This window comes from Choloepus didactylus, chromosome 2 (genome assembly GCF_015220235.1).
Source record: "Choloepus didactylus isolate mChoDid1 chromosome 2, mChoDid1.pri, whole genome shotgun sequence".
Classification (NCBI taxonomy): domain Eukaryota; kingdom Metazoa; phylum Chordata; class Mammalia; order Pilosa; family Megalonychidae; genus Choloepus; species Choloepus didactylus.
The window spans coordinates 224,590,872-224,602,833 of record NC_051308.1 but is presented as its reverse complement, the minus strand read 5'-3'; the positions used below and the strand labels follow the sequence as shown (position 1 = coordinate 224,602,833).

Sequence of the window (11,962 nt, the reverse complement as noted above, 5' to 3'; positions counted from 1 at the left end):
GTGAAACCCCTAGTTTCTGTTTCCACTCCATGCAATACCCAGCACAGTGGCTTACCCACAGGAGACTCAAAATAAAAGTGTCTCGCTTAATTTCAGAAAGGTTACTTGTGGAATTAATTTTAAAAGGAGAACATCAGTGGGTCCTTGTGCATGAAGTAATATCCATCGTTTATTAAATTGAAATCAAGTGTTGGAAACACGTTATATTTTTAGTGAAGGCACAAGACACATGAAAAGTTGTGTTATAAGCTGAATTTTTAATAAAGTCTCTGGGTTAGGATCATTGTAAATTACAGGGAAATAGAGGATTAGTATATCCAGCAACTTGAGACCTAGAACTAGGTTTTATTTCGATTTATCTCCCCAGCACTCAGCAGAATGCTTGGCCCATATTAAATAATACTATTTAGTGGAATGAATTAGTGAATGAATGAGTGAACTTTAACAGACCATCCAAGAATGAGATGGCTGCCCTTAGAGAGTGGTGAGGGGTCCATTCCAGGAAGTGCCAGGCATAATCTGGGCAACCAGCGAAGGAATGCTTGAACTAGCTTTAAAATCCCATCCAACCCTGGCAGTCTAATTCTATGAAAAGCAATAAGGTGATTCAATAAAGTTAAAAATGTCTTTTTGGATGGTTTACAAAGAAAAAAAATCACCCCTGGATTTATCAGCTTTGTAAATTTGAATTCTTACCTCTCTAATGGATTTTCAGCTTTTCAAATACAAGCCATAAATGGTATATTACTGAGTAAATGGTTCTACTCAGCTGCAAGAAAATGTCAGAAGACTGGGGGTGGCAGGAGCAGATAACTGTTCTCCAGTAGCTGCCCACAACACACACACACCTGCTGAGTCTTCAGAGCCAAGCTGGTATCAATTCAAATTCCTCTTGTTCCATTTGCCAGCTCTAAATTGGACAAGTTACTTAATCTCTATAGGCCTCAATTTCCTCTTCCATAAGATGGGGATACTTAGTCACATGCAGAGTTGTGAGGATAAAATCAGACAATGTTGAAAAGCATCTAGCACAAAATTGGAAACAGTAGGCGAGCAATAAATGATAGCTATTATTCCTACACTTATTCCCTTGTGGGTGGCTAAACCCCTAGTAATAAATTTTCACATTCTCGTGACGGATGGCATTTTTAGAGTGCCATTACATATATTATCACCTCATTTGATATTCAAAGCAACCTTGTGAAGTAGAGCAAAGATTATTTTTATTTTGCCACTGAGAGGTCAAGGGCCTTGCCTAAGTAATACAATGCAGATTGATGCCTGGAATCCAGGTCTTCTCATTCCAAGTCTACACTCATTCTATTTCACCTGCTGCTGCCGTGGGTAGTTTTAGGTGCGGTTCCTTGGATTTCTTCATTTGTTCAGCGAATAGTCACTGTACCTCAAATATTTGAAGCAGATATTTGTCCTGTTTGCGGTATCCCTGGTTAATTAGTATAGTGCTTGGTATATAGTAATTGCTCAATAAACACTTGTGGAATGAATGAATGGATACAGTCAGTTTCAGAGTCCTTTCACTAGATAACCCTGCTTCAGCTAAAGGGGCTAGAATACTCGGAGTGGGCTGGGTCTGGAAGACAATGGCTATTAGAAGTCAAGAGCTGACAGCTTTAGAGTGAAGCTACTACAAGACGAGGCAGGTTACTCCAACAATATGAATGAATCTCAGAAATAATTACGCTTAGTGAAAGAAGCCAGGAAAAGAAAGAATGCATACTGTGTGATTCCATTTCCATACAATTCTAGAGAACACCAACTAATTTATAATGGTGGAAAGCACTTCAATAGTTGCCTGGGGATGGGATGGGGAGTGGTGCAGGGAAGGAGGGGTTACAAAACGGCACGAGGAAACTTTCAGGGGTGATGAATATGTTCATTATCTTGATTATAGTGATGGTTTTACAGGTGTATACATTTGTCAAAACATACCTAATTGTACACTTAAAATATGTACGTTTATTGTATGTCAGTTAGATCTCGATAAAGCTAGTAAAAGAAGAGGAGGCAAGTTCTCTCTCCTTTACCACTAGAGGCACATATGCCCAGGCCCATAGCAAGGCTGGTTCTCTGTCCCTTAAGTGATCGATATCTTGGCATGCTGGACAGAGCAAGGATTGACAGACTCCTGATGCTGGGCACCGGCCTGACCTCTGTTGCCGATACTGAATACCTGCTTGCCCAGCCTACCCACCGCAACACTGGGAAGATTACCTAAGGTTGCACACATCAGAGTGCTTTGTGAACCATGAGGGAGGGCAGCAGGGCGGCAGTGAATGAGCACTGACCTTCCATCTAGTCGAGCCATGATGACAAACATGACAATGTAACACAGAGACTCTGAGCAGCAGCTGAGTTGTTTGAGCTCTGTCTCTTCACTAAATGACCCCCAGACTCCTATTTTACAAGTTTTCTTGCTTCCACTACTTATAACTTCTCAGCATTGTGTTCTAGATTCACCTCTGCCCCTCACTCACTTTGAGCTCTTGGACATGTCATTTCTCCCCTCTGAGCATCTGTCAAATGAGAGGAAAGGACTCGATGGCCCCTGCAGTTCCTTCTGGCTCTTACATTGCAGGATTTGATCATCTTCATTTCGAACCATTTACCCACTTTGATGCCTCCAGATGGAGAGGGAAAGTGTGGCCAGTGGCAGTTCTCTCATCCCTGACCCTCAGTGACCTCAAGGCATCAGGGAAATGGTAACCGTTGCCCATCTGCCCAACCCCCTATCAACACATACATACATCCATACACACACACACTGACATACACATACATGAGCATCATGGATTAGCTCTTCCCCAATGCCCTTTACTTCATTTTTTGTTTCTTTCATTTTTGTTTTGTCTTACTCTCACAAACACCAAGATAACACCCATAATTAGATATCTTTTAAAGTTCCTGCACTCAGAGTATATGATGTCAGTAGATTAAAAGTCTTACCTTCCAGAAAGCTTGGTCATCAAAATATTTAGTCACATCAGGTGCTTTCCATATTTTGAGACTTAGAAGCAAACCTGTTTAAATTTATAATGAAATGTTAAACATTTGGAGCACAGTATTTGTTATCTCAAGATAAATCAAAATATCATGTGTCAACTATAGCATCTCAGCAGAAATCCTTTATGTTCCACTACCAGGAGACAAACTGAAGCACTACCATTCCTTGACCAGCTTAGTTAATTCTATAGACAGCTTCTAAAAGGAACTGGCAGGAGCAATTATCTCCAAAGGATTTAGACTACCCTGAGAGGTATTTGATAGCCACGTATCTGACACCTTTCCCAGGCTGGAGTACTAGGACCCTGTCAGACAATGCCCCCTTTAAAAGCTGATCCATTTAAAACACAAGAGCTACCTTGGACAGGGACTTAAATTCGGTTCCTCAATAGATCAAATAAATATGCCTCGCTGCCGTCACTGGCTCCAATAAATTCCCGGTGACCTCAGCTCAAGATTCCACTTGTATAATTAGAAAGCAGTTTCTAAAAACTTGCTGTTGAGCCTATTCTTTTTCCACTCAGCCTCTGCCCAGGTAGCTTAGCCCTCTGCCTTCCCCCAGCTTCCCAAAGTCCACTGAATTTCCCAAGACACTTTAAGTGAGAACTTACCTTTCACATGAAGCAGCAAAATGCTCTTGCTGGATTTGTCTCTACATTTTTTACGATGATTTGTTCTAACATATTAAACAGTAAGATTAACAAGAGTAGACGTATGCTTAGTGAAATTCTTCTTTCCCTCTTGTAGAGTGTGCCCTTAGCTGACAGCACACCTCATTTAGCTAGAGTTACTGAGGAATGATCTCTGCCTCCCTACGTGAATTTTCCAGAGAGCTGAGGGTTATGCATCACTGACAAAAATTCTTCTAAAATATACTGTTTTCCTGTCTTATGAGACAATAGTGTTTAGATTTGTTTTTTAATCATCCAGGGAAGTTGCTAGGAGCATTCAATTACAAAATGTGCTGTACAACACGGAGAAGTTATAGAACTACTGAGGGCTATTAGCTCATTCTCTCAGCAGCCCACGCTTTTCATGTTCTTGTGTGTGATTTTAGGAATTTCGCAGCTTTCGCTTCAAACTTCACCCAGTAGGCCTTATCCCCTAGAAACCCACAGCACCTCTCTAATCTGCTGATTTCTAATCTGCCGACTTCTAATCTGCCTGAACTGGGAAACCCATAACGATGCTTGCTAGGATTGTTTTTTAAATAAGTATAGACAGGCTCCAAATAAATGCTTAGCTTTTGGGGGTGATTTTAGCTGTTTAGGGGCCTTTTTTACCTTCCATTGTCCAAGTTCTTTTTAATCATCAGCTCTTTAGTGTCAAAAATGTATGACTGTAAATTTTTGGAAACGGTTGGTGGCAATGATAGCACAATATTGTGAATGTAATGAACAGCACTGAATTGTATACGTGAATGTGGTTAAAAGGGGAAATTTTAGGTCGTATGTATGTTACTAGAATAAAATTAAAAGATAAAACATAGGACTGTATAATACAGTGAACCCTCTTGTAAACAATGGGCTATCATTAATAGTACACTTTTAAAAATATTCTTTCATGAATTATAACAAATGTACCACACTAATGGAAGGTGTTAATAATAGGGTGGTATATGGAGGGAAATGCATGTAATGTAAACTGTGGACTCTAACTAATAGCACAATTTTAATATTCTTTCATCAATTGTAACAAAGGCACCACACTGATGCAAAGGATCAACAATAGTGGGGTATAGGGGAACGCTCTATTTTTTACATGATTTTTCTGTAAAACTACAACTTCACTAATTAAAAAATTTTTTTAATGTAAACAGGAAAAGCTATTGGTCTTAAATCTTAAGGGAATTATATTAGTGTCTTTTCCTCTGTTTTCTTTTTTACTCCAGTGAAACATAAGCAAAACCCTCTCAAGTGCTTCCCAAAGCAGGGAACAAGTCAGTTTCACCTGGAAAATACCTGTGGTAATAGTGAGTGGTGGGAGGTGTGGGGTTGCTAGATAAAACACAGGACATCCAGTTAATGTTTAATTAAAAAAATGGGTGCCTTCTATTTTCATTTGCTAAATCTGACAACCCTACCCAGGAGGGTCCTGCCACAGTGAACCCAATGTAAACTTAACAGAAGGAGACATTTTTCTCATGTATTTTGTTAATTTCCTCAAGCTCTGTCCGTCAGGCCAACTGGTACACTAAAACAATACTAGCCGAAATCACTTTAAAATTACCCAGGTATGACATTGTGATTGTGAAAGCCTTGTGGATCACACTCCCTTTATCCAGTGTATGGATGGATGAGTAGAAAAATGGGAACAAAAAACTAAATGAAAAATAGGATGGGGGGGATGATTTGGGTGTTCTTTTTTACTTTTATTTTTTTATTCTTATTTTCACTTTTTTTGGTACAAGGAAGATGTTCAAAAAATAGATTGGGGTGATGAATGCACAACTATATGATGGTACTGTGAACATCTGTACACTTTGGATGATGGTATGGTATGTGAATATATCTCAATAAAATTGAATTTTAAAAAATACATTTAAGGCTACTGACTGTTAAAAATATCCTAACTGATTCATTTCAAAAGCATATATACATGGTGGTCTGGAACTTAAACCAAGCAGTAGGAGAAATCACAACAGAAAATTCCCTTATTTTTACATGAACCCACTTGCCTTCTTAGAACCATATCCAAACTAAGAGTTACACAACCTGTTGTGGTAGCTTGGAGCTTTGCACCCCTGAAAAACTTAATCCATACCTATGGTTGTGGACCCACTGTAAATAAGATCTCTTCTAGATGTCACTTCAGTTAAGGTGTTGCCCAAATGAATCAGGTTGGGCTTTAATCCAGATTACTGGAGTCTTTCATAAGCCAAGTGAAAGTTGGAGAAAAGGAGACAGGCAGCAGACAGAAGCTGGAAGTTAACAGATTCGAGACACCTGGAGAGGCCACCACATGCACTGCCATGTGACAGAAAAGCCAAGGACCAAGGATTGCAGGCAGCCAGCCCCAGAATGCCACCGTCTGCTGGAAGAAAGCATCACCTTGATTTTGGGGTTCTCCTAGCCTCAAAGCTTCACATGAACCAATAAATTCCTGTTGTTTAAGTCAAAAAAAAAAAAAAATTACCCAGGTAACTCCAAAAAGTAACTTGAAGACTTTTTTTAAAGGTGTAAAGAAGCCAAATCCTTTCATTTTACAGAGACGCCAACCGAAGCTCAGAGAGAGTAAAGTGATTTGCCCAGGGTCACACAGCTCATTGGTGTCTGTGATGCCATTCTGTCTTTTATTTGGCGTCTACTCCCTGCTTAGCATCACAATACATGGGTGTCTAACCAAGAGAAGATGTTTGTTTGTAGAACAAATGTGAACAGTTCTGGACAGAATGCAAATTTTGCTTGGCATATAAATAACACCAGCAAATCAGTAATTCCCCAAGATTCTTTGCTCTCCTATCATATGGAGAAGCATACCTCACGCCTCTGTTTAAAGATCTCCAGTGGCTTCCCGTCTCTCGGAATGCTCCGGCCCCCTGTTACGTCTCCGCCCTCAACCTCTGCCCACTCTCCCCCTTGCTCCAACCACCTGAGCCCCACGGACCTCCTGGCGGTTCCCCAAGCATGGAAAGCATGCTCCTGCCTCAGGGCTTTTGCACTTGCTGCTCCCTTTTCATGGAACACTCTTTCCCCAAATAAAGGCGTGGCATGCCTCCCTCCTGTTCTTCACTCAGGTCTCGGCTTAAATATCAACTTGTCAGATAGTCCTTCCCTGACCTCCACCCCCCACCTCTGAAAGAGCACCTGCACACACATCCACAGGCTCTATTTCATTTTTCTTCAGAGTGCTTAGTCCGATCTCACTCAGCATATATTTATTTGCTCCCCGTGGAATGTCAGATCCAGAAGGTCAGGCAATTTGTTTTGTCCACTTCTGTGTCCCTAGTGCCTAAGAGCAGTGCCTGCTCATAGTAGATACTGGATAAGTATTTGTTGAATAAAACAGTATTGTGGAGGCGGGGCAAGATGGCAGACTGGTGAGCTGTATGTTTTAGTTACTCCTCCAGGAAAGTAGGTAAAAAGCCAGGAACTGCGTGGACTGGACACCACAGAGCAATCTGTCTTTGGGCATACTTCATACAACACTCATGAAAACGTGGAACTGCTGAGATCAGCGAAATCTGTAAGTTTTTGCGGCCAGGGGACCCGCGCCCCTCCCTGCCAGGCTCAGTCCCGGGGAAGGAGGGGCTGTCAGCTCCAGGAAGGAGAAGGGAGAATTGCAGTGGCTGCTCTTATCGGAAACTCATTCTACTGATTCAAACTCCAACCATAGATAGACTGAGACAAGACACCAGAGACTCTGAGAGCAGCCAGCCCAGCAGAGAGGAGACAGGCATAGAAAAAAAACAACACGAAAAACTCCAAAATAAAAGCAGAGGATTTTTGGAGTTCTGGTGAACACAGAAAGGGGAAGGGCGGAGATCAGGCCTTGAGGCGCACATGCAAATCCCGAAGCAAGGCTGATCTCTCTGCCCTGTGCACCTTTCCTTAATGGCCCTGGTTGCTTTGTCTATTAGCATTTCAATAACCCATTAGATCTCTGAGGAGGGCCGTTTTTTTTTTTTTTTTTTTTTTTTTAAATCCTTTTTGCTTTTTCTAAAACAATTACTCTAAGAAGCTCAATACAGAAAGCTTCAAAGAATTGAAATTTGGGCACGTCAAGTCAAGAGCAGAACTAAGAGAGCTCTGAGACAAAAGGCAATAATTCAGTGGCTGAGAAAATTCACTAAACAACACAACTTCCCAAGAAAAGGGGGGTGTCCGCTCACAGCCACCATCCTGGTGGACAGGAAACACTCCTGCCCATCGCCAGCCCCATAGCCCAGAGCTGCCCCAGACAACCCAGTGTGACGGAAGTGCTTCAAATAACAGGCACACACCACAAAACTGGGCGTGGACATTAGCCTTCCCTGCAACCTCAGCTGAATGTCCCAGAGCTGGGAAGGGGGAGCAGTGTGAATTAACAGAGCCCCATTCAGCCATCATTTGAGCAGACTGGGAGCCTCCCAACACAGCCCAGCAGCCCAGAACTGCCCTGGGGGGACGGCACTCACCTGTGACATAGCACAGTCATCCCTCAACAGAGGACCCGGGGTGCGCAGCCTGGAAGAGGGGCCCACTTGCAAGTCTCAGGAGCCATACGCCAATACCAAAGACTTGTGGGTCAGTGGCAGAGACAAACTGTGGCAGGACTGAACTGAAGGATTAGACTATTGCAGTAGCTTTAAAACTCTAGGATCATCAGGGAGATTTGATTGTTAGGGCCACCCCCCCTCCCCGACTGCCCAGAAACACGCCCCACATACAGGGCAGGCAACACCAACTACACACGCAAGCTTGGTACACCAATTGGGCCCCACAAGACTCACTCCCCCACTCACCAAAAAGGCTAAGCAGGGGAGAACTGGCTTGTGGAGAACAGGTGGCTCGTGGACGCCACCTGCTGGTTAGTTAGAGAAAGTGTACTCCACGAAGCTGTAGATCTGATAAATTAGAGATAAGGACTTCAACTGGTCTACAAACCCTAAAAGAACCCTATCAAGTTCAGCAAATGCCACGAGGCCAAAAACAACAGAAAATTATAAAGCATATGAAAAAACCAGACGATATGGATAACCCAAGCCCAAGCACCCAAATCAAAAGACCAGAAGAGACACACCTAGAGCAGCTACTCAAAGAACTAAAGATGAACAATGAGACCATAGTACGGGATATGAAGGAAATCAAGAAGACCTTAGAAGAGCATAAAGAAGACATTGCAAGACTAAATAAAAAAATGGATGATCTTATGGAAATTAAAGAAACTGTTGACCAAATTAAAAAGATTCTGGACACTCATAGTACAAGACTAGAGGAAGTTGAACAACGAATCAGTGACCTGGAAGATGACAGAATGGAAAATGAAAGCATAAAAGAAAGAATGGGGAAAAAAAATTGAAAAACTCGAAATGGACCTCAGGGATATGATAGATAATATGAAACGTCCGAATATAAGACTCATTGGTGTCCCAGAAGGGGAAGAAAAGGGTAAAGGTCTAGGAAGAGTATTCAAAGAAATTGTTGGGGAAAACTTCCCAAATCTTCTAAACAACATAAATACACAAATCATAAATGCTCAGCGAACTCCAAATAGAATAAATCCAAAAAAACCCACTCCGAGACATATACTGATCACACTGTCAAACATAGAAGAGAAGGAGCAAGTTCTGAAAGCAGCAAGAGAAAAGCAATTCACCACATACAAAGGAAACAGCATAAGACTAAGTAGTGACTACTCAGCAGCCACCATGGAGGCGAGAAGGCAGTGGCACGATATATTTAAAATTCTGAGTGAGAGGAATTTCCAGCCAAGAATACTTTATCCAGCAAAGCTCTCCTTCAAATTTGAGGGAGAGCTTAAATTTTTCACAGACAAACAAATGCTGAGAGAATTTGCTAACAAGAGACCTGCCCTACTGGAGATACTAAAGGGAGCCCTACAGACAGAGAAACAAAGACAGGACAGAGAGACTTGGAGAAAGGTTCAGTACTAAAGAGATTCGGTATGGGTACAATAAAGGATATTAATAGAGAGAGGGAAAAATATGGCAAACATAATCCAAAGGATAAGATGGCCGATTCAAGAAATGCCTTCACGGTTTTAACGTTGAATGTAAATGGATTAAACTCCCCAATTAAAAGATATAGATTCGCAGAATGGATCAAAAAAAATGAACCATCAATATGTTGCATACAAGAGACTCACCTTAGACACAGGGACACAAAGAAACTGAAAGTGAAAGGATGGAAAAAAATATTTCATGCAAGCTACAGCCAAAAGAAAGCAGGTGTAGCAATATTAATCTCAGATAAAATAGACTTCAAATGCAGGGATGTTTTGAGAGACAAAGAAGGCCACTACATACTAATAAAAGGGGCAATTCAGCAAGAAGAAATAACAATCGTAAATGTCTATGCACCCAATCAAGGTGCCACAAAATACATGAGAGAAACACTGGCAAAACTAAAGGAAGCAATTGATGTTTCCACAATAATTGTGGGAGACTTCAACACATCACTCTCTCCTATAGATAGATCAACCAGACAGAAGACCAATAAGGAAATTGAAAACCTAAACAATCTGATAAATGAATTAGATTTAACAGACATCTACAGGACATTACATCCCAAATCACCAGAATACACATACTTTTCTAGTGCTCACGGAACTTTCTCCAGAATAGATCATATGCTGGGACATAAAACAAGCCTCAATAAATTTAAAAAGATTGAAATTATTCAAAGCACATTCTCTGACCACAATGGAATACAATTAGAAGTCAATAACCATCAGAGACTTAGAAAATTCACAAATACCTGGAGGTTAAACAACACACTCCTAAACAATCAGTGGGTTAAAGAAGAAATAGCAAGAGAAATTGCTAAATATATAGAGACGAATGAAAATGAGAACACAACATACCAAAACCTATGGGATGCAGCAAAAGCAGTGCTAAGGGGGAAATTTATAGCACTAAACGCATATATTAAAAAGGAAGAAAGAGCCAAAATCAAAGAACTAACGGATCAACTGAAGAAGCTAGAAAATGAACAGCAAACCAATCCTAAACCAAGTACAAGAAAAGAAATAACAAGGATTAAAGCAGAAATAAATGACATAGAGAACAAAAAAACAACAGAAAGGATAAATATCACCAAAAGTTGGTTCTTTGAGAAGATCAACAAGATTGACAAGCCCCTAGCTAGACTGACAAAATCAAAAAGAGAGAAGACCCATATAAACAAAATAATGAATGAAAAAGGTGACATAACTGCAGATCCTGAAGAAATTAAAAAAAATTATAAGAGGATATTATGAACAACTGTATGGCAACAAACTGGATAATGTAGAAGAAATGGACAATTTCCTGGAAACATATGAATAACCTAGACTGACCAGAGAAGAAATAGAAGACCTCAACCAACCCATCACAAGCAAAGAGATCCAATCAGTCATCAAAAATCTTCCCACAAATAAATGCCCAGGGCCAGATGGCTTCACAGGGGAATTCTACCAAACTTTCCAGAAAGAACTGACACCAATCTTACTCAAACTCTTTCAAAACATTGAAAAAAATGGAACACTACCTAACTCATTTTATGCAGCTAACATCAATCTAATACCAAAACCAGGCAAAGATGCTACAAAAAAGGAAAACTACCGGCCAATCTCCCTAATGAATATAGATGCAAAAATCCTCAACAAAATACTTGCAAATCGAATCCAAAGACACATTAAAAAAAATCATACACCATGACCAAGTGGGGTTCATTCCAGGCATGCAAGGATGGTTCAACATAAGAAAAACAATCAATGTATTACAACACATTAAAAACTCGAAAGGGAAAAATCAATTGATCATCTCAATAGATGCTGAAAAAGCATTTGACAAAATCCAACATCCCTTTTTGATAAAAACACTTCAAAAGGTAGGAATTGAAGGAAACTTCCTCAACATGATAAAGAGCATATATGAAAAACCCACAGCCAGCATAGTACTCAATGGTGAGAGACTGAAAGCCTTCCCTCTAAGATCAGGAACAAGACAAGGATGCCCGCTGTCACCACTGTTATTCAACATTGTGCTGGAAGTGCTAGCCAGGGCAATCCGGCAAGACAAAGAAATAAAAGGCATCCAAATTGGAAAAGAAGAAGTAAAACTGTCATTGTTTGCAGATGATATGCTCTTATATCTAGAAAACCCTGAGAAATCGACGATACAGCTACTAGAGCTAATAAACAAATTTAGCAAAGTAGCGGGATACAAGATTAATGCACATAAGTCAGTAATGTTTCTATATGCTAGAAATGAACAAACTGAAGAGACACTCAAGAAAAA

The 11,962-nt window shown here is 40.6% G+C and overlaps 1 protein-coding gene across 4 annotated transcripts in view; it reads right to left on the bottom strand.

Annotated features, from left to right (window-relative positions):
* The window catches only part of RHCE (Rh blood group CcEe antigens), a 47,704-nt gene that overhangs the window by 2,132 nt on the left and 33,610 nt on the right, over positions 1 to 11,962 (bottom strand). For all 4 annotated transcript variants that reach the window (XM_037828130.1, XM_037828131.1, XM_037828132.1 and 1 more), the window contains one exon: positions 2,965 to 3,038. In XM_037828130.1, the coding sequence (XP_037684058.1) occupies positions 2,965 to 3,038 (74 nt within the window). The remainder of the gene's footprint in view (positions 1 to 2,964; positions 3,039 to 11,962) is intronic.